Source organism: Periophthalmus magnuspinnatus, chromosome 23 (genome assembly GCF_009829125.3).
Source record: "Periophthalmus magnuspinnatus isolate fPerMag1 chromosome 23, fPerMag1.2.pri, whole genome shotgun sequence".
NCBI classification, from domain to species: Eukaryota; Metazoa; Chordata; class Actinopteri; order Gobiiformes; family Gobiidae; genus Periophthalmus; species Periophthalmus magnuspinnatus.
The window spans coordinates 7,655,626-7,662,792 of record NC_047148.1 but is presented as its reverse complement, the minus strand read 5'-3'; the positions used below and the strand labels follow the sequence as shown (position 1 = coordinate 7,662,792).

General features: G+C 44.4%; 1 protein-coding gene across 1 annotated transcript; it reads right to left on the bottom strand.

Annotated features, from left to right (window-relative positions):
• Positions 1 to 388: 388 nt before the first annotated feature.
• Positions 389 to 5,862, bottom strand: LOC117391478 (G-protein coupled receptor 183-like). The gene is made up of 4 exons (XM_033989297.1): positions 5,677 to 5,862; positions 5,470 to 5,584; positions 4,966 to 5,211; positions 389 to 807 (listed from the first exon to the last, which is right to left on the bottom strand). Exons 1-4 carry the CDS (start codon positions 5,860 to 5,862, stop codon positions 389 to 391), a joined length of 966 nt encoding a protein of 321 aa, XP_033845188.1.
• Positions 5,863 to 7,167: the final 1,305 nt, after the last annotated feature.

Sequence of the window (7,167 nt, the reverse complement as noted above, 5' to 3'; positions counted from 1 at the left end):
CATAGCCTAATAGTAATGTCTAACACTATAATATATGTAATTATTTTTCTTTCTTTTTTTTTAAAGCTGTGTAATCAAATTCATCTACACCCTTTAAAAACTTGAAATCATGCATTACTTGTAATGTGTGGTAATAGTATATTCAGGCACACTGCTTTGTATAGGTGTGGGTTGTCTTCTAATGCACAAAGAGAGGTGTGAAAAGGCTTTAGAGAAGGACAGCAAGATAACACTAGAGAAATGATAAATATGTTTATGTAGCCTACAGAAATGATCAGAACTAAAATTATAGTGACAAAGCTTAGGTAGAATTCAAGAAGCCTTCAGGTATCGTGATAGGGGTGGTAGTTTATAGCTACAGGCTAAAAAGCCCTCTGAACTACAAAAATCACCCAGAATTGCTTCTCTCCTTGAATTTGAACATTTGCTTTGCTTTGGAGAAGAAGAACAAAGGCCCAATGAGCACTCCAAAAGAAGGGAACAGCACCGTGCATTGAAACACATTACACACAGCCTGTTGGGACAAGGGGGACCTCCTGTTGTTGTAGATGTACAGGATGAAAGGAAACAGAGCCAGCACAGGTAAGTACACCAAGATGGCTGACACTACCACAAAGAGCAGACTCTGGACTGCCTGACGTTTCTGAGGTGAGTTGGCGCGATTGTTGTTGCCAAGAGCATCGTGATGGGCTGGAGATGTTTGCCATAGCGATCGCACTATCGTCCCCAAACACAACAGCATGACAACAAACAGGAAGGAGATGATGACAGAGACTGGGAGTAGGATCTGGATATTACCCACGAACGCTGAGAGGAAATAATAAAAAATGCTTTGTCAGGGTTAGTTCTGGTTTGGACCCAGTTTAGTACACATAAGATAAGATAGACTTGTCTTTGTCCTACAATTGGTAAATTACAGTGCTGCAACACAAAGGTTAAGAGCAGCAGGAAAATGCAATCAAAATCGAGATTAACATACATTATCTTGTAAAGATTCACAATAGACAAAAACTAACACAACACTGTGTCAGCAGAGTAAAGCTATAAGCTATAACTTTGCACAAGTGGCTTTGACTGTGGTTATGTACAATGCAGCATATTGACAAGAATAAATAGCAGTTTAAGTGACCTCAGTATATTATACTATGTAAGTGGGTATAACTAGTTACGAGGGTCATTCAATAAATAAGGTGCATTTTTCAGTATAAGGACTTTAAATACACATAGAAGTTTACTTTTTTATTTTATTTTTTTTGTTTTACTTGTTTTTCACATGGATTTATTTCTTTTGCAGATAAAAAAAAAAAAAAAAACTTTGAGAGTTTTGGCGATTAACAAAGATGGCCAACCAAGAAGCATGCTCCAGGATTGAACAGCGGTCAGTTATCAAGTTTTTGGTTGCTGAAGGTGCAAACCCATTCTAATTCATAGGAGAATGTCAACTGTGTATGGTGCCACATGTTTTAGCTAAAAAAATGTCTACAAGTGGGCTAAATTGTTTAAAGAAGGATGGAGCAGTGTTGAGGATGAAGGCAGGCCTGGGAGGCCTACAGAAGTGAGGTCTCCTGATGTGATTGAACCAGACACAGTCGACATTCTCCTATGAATTTCAACGGGTTTGCACCTTCAGCAACCAAAAACTTGATAACTACCCGCTGTTCAATCCTAGAGCATGCTTCTTGGTTGGCCATCTTTGTTAATCGCCAAAACTCTCAACGTTTTTTTTTTATCTGCAAAAGAAATTAAATCCATGTGAAAAACAAGTAAAACAAAAAATAAAATAAAAAAAAGTAAGCTTCTATGTGTATTAAAAGTCCTTATACCGAAAAATTCACCATATTTATTGAATGACCCTCGTATTTATGTAGCAATGGACAAATTAAATAAATAAATAGCAAGTGACTTGAGTGAATACTGCTGTGTCACCGTAATAATGATATACTGGACACTTTATAACACCGGTCACTTTAATATGTCATGTTTGCACAGTTGTTCTGATGTTGCTGTTGTATATATTTTGTACCTCGAAGTATTTTATTTTTAAGCATATCTTTTTTAACTTTGTGCATGCCCTTATTTGTATTTGTATTTATTCAGTGTCTTTTATGTTGCACTTTGTCACTGCAGTAAGTTCCTAGTTTGTGAACTGTGTTCACAGACGATGGCAATAAAAGTCTTCTGATTCTGATTCTTCTCCATGGCCTCTCCGAACTCCTCCCAACCCCGAGTTTTTGCCTCTGTGACTGCCCGAGCCGCGGCACGCTTGGCCTGCCGGTACTCATCAGCTGCCTCAGGAGTCCCACGAGCCAACAAGGCTCGATAGGACTCCTTCTTCAGCTTGACGGCATCCCTTACTTCCGGTGTCCACCACCGGGTTCGGGGATTGCCGCCGCGACAAGCACCACAGACCTTACGACCACAGCTACGAGCAGCCGCATCAACAATAGAGGTGGAGAACATGGCCCACTCGGAGTCCATGTCTCCAACCTCCCCCGGGATCAGGGAGAAGCTCTCCCGGAGGTGGGAGTTGAAGACCCCCCTGACGGAGGGCTCCGCCAGACGTTCCCAGCAGACCCTCACAATACGCTTGGGCCTGCCAGGTCTGTCCGGCTTCCTCCTCCGCCAGCGGATCCAACTCACCACCAGGTGGTGATCAGTTGACAGCTCAGCCCCTCTCTTCACCCGAGTGTCCAAGACACGCGGTCGGAGGTCAGATGACACGACAACAAAGTCGATCATCGACCTCCGACCTAGAGTGTCCTGGTGCCATGTGCACTGTTGGACACCCTTGTGCTCGAACATGGTGTTTGTTATGGACAAACACCATGGAGTTCGGAGAGGCCATGGAGAAGGACTATCGGACGGCCTCAAAGAGATTCTGGCAAACCGTCCGACGCCTCAGGAGGGGGAAGCAGTGCTTCACCAACGCTGTTTACAGTGCAGGTGGAGAGCTGCTGACCTCGACTGGGGATGTTGTCAGGCGGTGGAAGGAATACTTTGAGGATCTCCTCAATCCCACTGTCACGTCTTCCGAGGAGGAAGCAGAAACTGGGGACCTAGAGGCGGACTCGTCCATCACCCTGGCTGAAGTCACTGAGGTGGTTGGCAAGCTCCTCGGTGGCAAGGCTCCGGGGGTGGACGAGATCCGTCCTGAGTACCTCAAGTCTCTGGATGTTGTGGGGCTGTCTTGGCTGACACGTCTCTGCAACATCGCGTGGCGGTCGGGGACAGTACCTGTGGAATGGCAGACCGGGGTGGTGGTCCCTCTGTATAAGAAGGGGGACCGGAGGGTGTGTTCCAATTACAGGGGAATCACACTCCTCAGCCTTCCCAGTAAGGTCTATTCCAGGGTACTGGAGAGGAGAATCCGACCGATAGTCGAACCTCGGATTCAGGAGGAGCAGTGTGGTTTTCGTCCTGGTCGTGGAACACTGGACCAGCTCTATACTCTTCATCGGGTCCTCGAGGGCTCATGGGAGTATGCCCAACCATTCCACATGTGTTTTGTGGATCTGGAGAAGGCATTCGACCGTGTCCCTCGTGGTGCCCTTTGGGGGGTGCTCTGGGAGTATGGGGTCCGGGGCTCTTTGCTAAGGGCTGTCCGGTCCCTGTATGACCGGAGCAGGAGCTGTGTTCGCATTGCCGGCAGTAAGTCAGACCTGTTCCCGGTGCATGCTGGACTCCGCCAGGGCTGCCCCTTGTCACCGGTTCTGTTCATTATATTTATGGACAGAATTTCTAGGCGCAGCCAGGGGCCGGAGGGGGCCTGGTTTGGGAACCACAGGATTTCATCTCTGCTGTTTGCAGATGATGTTGTCCTGATGGCTTCTTCGAGCCAGGACCTGCAGGAGGCACTGGGGCGGTTTGCAGCCGAGTGTGAAGTGGCTGGGATGAGCCACAGTCACAATCAGCCACAACACAATCAGCTCCTCCAAATCCGAGGCCATGGTTCTCGACCGGAAAAAGGTGGTTTGCTCTCTCCGGGTGGGTGGTGAGTCTCTGCCTCAAGTGGAGGAGTTCAAGTATCTCGGGGTCTTGTTCACGAGTGAGGGAAGGATGGAGCGGGAGATTGACAGGCGGATCGGTGCAGCGTCTGCAGTGATGCGGTCGCTGTATCGGTCCGTTGTGGTAAAGAAGGAGCTGAGCCGGAAGGCGAAGCTCTCGATTTACCGGTCAATCTACGTTCCTACCCTCACCTATGGTCATGAGCTCTGGGTAATGACCGAAAGGACAAGATCGCGGATACAAGCGGCTGAAATGGGTTTCCTCCGCAGAGTGGCCGGGCGCACCCTTAGGGATAGGGTGAGGAGCTCGGTCACACGGGAGGAGCTCGGAGTAGAGCCGCTGCTCCTACACGTTGAGAGGAACCAGTTGAGGTGGCTCGGGCATCTGCTCAGGATGCCTCCTGGACGCCTCCCTAGGGAGGTGTTCTGGGCATGTCCCACCGGGAGGAGGCCCGGGGAAGACCCAGGACACGCTGGAGGGACTATGTCTCTCGGCTGGCCTGGGAACGCCTTGGGGTCCCACCGGAGGAGCTGGAGGACGTGTCCAGGGTGAGGGAAGTCTGGGAGTCCCTGCTTAGACTGCTGCCCCCGCGACCCGGCTCCGGATAAGCGGAAGAAAATGGATGGATGGATGATTCTGATTCTGACATTAAAAATGCATTAACTGACTAAGGCATTATTAAAGCAAAATATCATTTGTTATATTCTTTTAGTCCACTTTTGTATTCATTTCGTTACTCATTCTTACGATAAGTTGGTTCGCCTTTTCAAAGATCTGACCCATAACTTGACCTAATGGAGCCACCATAGAGATCAATAGATATAATGCCATACTGTGGATCCTTCTAGGCAAAGCAATTCCATCTCCATGGAGACAAGCAGGCGGTGTTAACCTCCTCCAGAAAGTTACAAAGTGCACATTTAAGCTCACATTATGTTTGAGGATGAAATCATGGCTTACGTGAGGTGGCAGAGATGCCTACAGTAATGACCCAAACCACTACGGACACCATCACTCGGTACTTCTTCTCCCGTATCTTCATATACAGCACTGGATGACTCACAGCGAGGTGACGCTCTATGCACATGCAAGTGAGCAGCAGAGGTATCCCAATCAAAATGAATATGTCGGATGTCCTCCTGAGGTCAAAAGGTTCTGGAATGTTCCACATTTCAGTTTGGTTTCCACTAATAATGGCTGATACATCTGCAGCAAAAATGAAAAAACAGGTAAATAACTTAAATATGCATTAATAATGCTCTATTCAAAGTTATTTTGTTCTCATTTAGTCCTGGTTTGAGCCCAGTTGCGTCCTGATGTAGACTTGGTTTGGTTCTGTTCAAGTTGTGGTTTAGTTCTGGTCAGTCCTGATATTTTATGTCTAGGATATATCTGATCTGATCCAAATGATTTCTGAATATATGAAAACCAAATGTATGAAACCAAAAAGTATTCTCATCTGACCAGGTCTGGCTCTTGTTTCATTGGATGTGGAATACACAGGTGCTCTGGTGATCATGTCCAGAGGTATAATGGTCAGATATATCAGATTCATTATCACCAGGTTCGTCCCCAAAACCTGAAAAAACATAAGCACATTTATGCACCCTATTCAAATATATCGATGGTAAAAATTGAGCCATAACCATACTGCATGTAATGATTGTGCACCTGTGAAGCCGACAGTGTCTTCCTCTCTCTCAGAAACAGCACGAGCAGAACAGAATTAGCCAAAACTCCTGTTACCAGTACTATGTTATCGATCACAAACCAGACCTGACCCCACCAGGTGCTGTAACAAGACTCCTGCAGGATCGCTACCACATTCTCAACTGAATCAGATGGCTCTCTCTCCATCCTGTAAAATTATTTAACAGAAAAGTAAAATGCTACATTGCTTTAAGGCTGCCGTAAAGCATAGATGACAAACCAGATATGGCCATAACCACTTTATTGATTGATTCATTGATTGATTATTTACCATCTGCCCACATCATTGTAAGGTTTATGATCTCATCTGGCCTATAGCCATTCCATATAAAAGGTGCACCATGTAGCTTTTTTGTGGAGAGTTCCCCACCGGCTTGTTTCCATGGAGATGTTTGCACGCAGCACGACATTAAACTTCTATGTAGACCCTCAGTCGTCCAGGTCTGATCCATAGCAAACAACAAAGTTAAATCTGTCAACTGGACAAATCTTGTAGGAGTGAAGACATTTCGCTCATCCAAGCCGCTTCTTCAGTTCAGTTCTTCCATGAGAAAAGCTGCATAGTGCATCTTTAAACTAAAACTGCATTTAAAGTACTTCCCAAGCAAACTATTGGTTGTGGCATTCTAATCCCTCCATTTGTACTTTGTGTTTATCTTGTTTATCAAAAATGTTAACAAATATAACACCTTAAAATCAATCATCATCAAGTGTGTAAACTAAATTTAAAAACTTTTAATTGAAAAATATGATATGTGAAGCAAATTGTATCATCTTACCTGTCTGATTAGTCCAGGTTTAGGCTGGTCTGAACTCTGAACTTGGCACACTCAACTCAAATGACGAGGTTTGGGTTTGATGTTCCTACCTTTGATGCAAAATTCTGTCTATAATAAATGTAACCTGTTTGTTTTGTCAGAACACAACATTTACATTTGATCCACAATTTTTAAATTATATTGCTCCCAGATGGACAAAGGGCAGAGTTGGATTGATTACATTACTAGGTATAATTGAGATGAAAGCCTGAATCAATAAAAAAAATGTGGGAAATGAACAATACATATGGCTTACAATGCTAATATAAAAATCAGAATGAGAGCAATGAATACTTTTCTGTTTTGGAAAAAAAAAAAAAAAAAAAAGGTTTCTTATAGGCGACAACTGAGTCCTTCAACGGTAAGTCTATAGTCTATGTTTTTTTACTATATTTTTTTTACATCCTACAAAACCAGATCATATTCCTTACTTTCTTTAAAATAAATTGTCCTGAGGGAAACTTCAGTCCGGGGTTATTTGCCCGGAAAGGCATCCACCGAACATCCACTGAGTTTTTGACTAATAATATTTCATGTGTCATTACTATAATAAGTAGGCTAAATAACAATCTAATGTGATGAAGAAGGCCTGTTTTTTTTCTTTTTACTTCATTTATCTTTGTTTATACAGGGA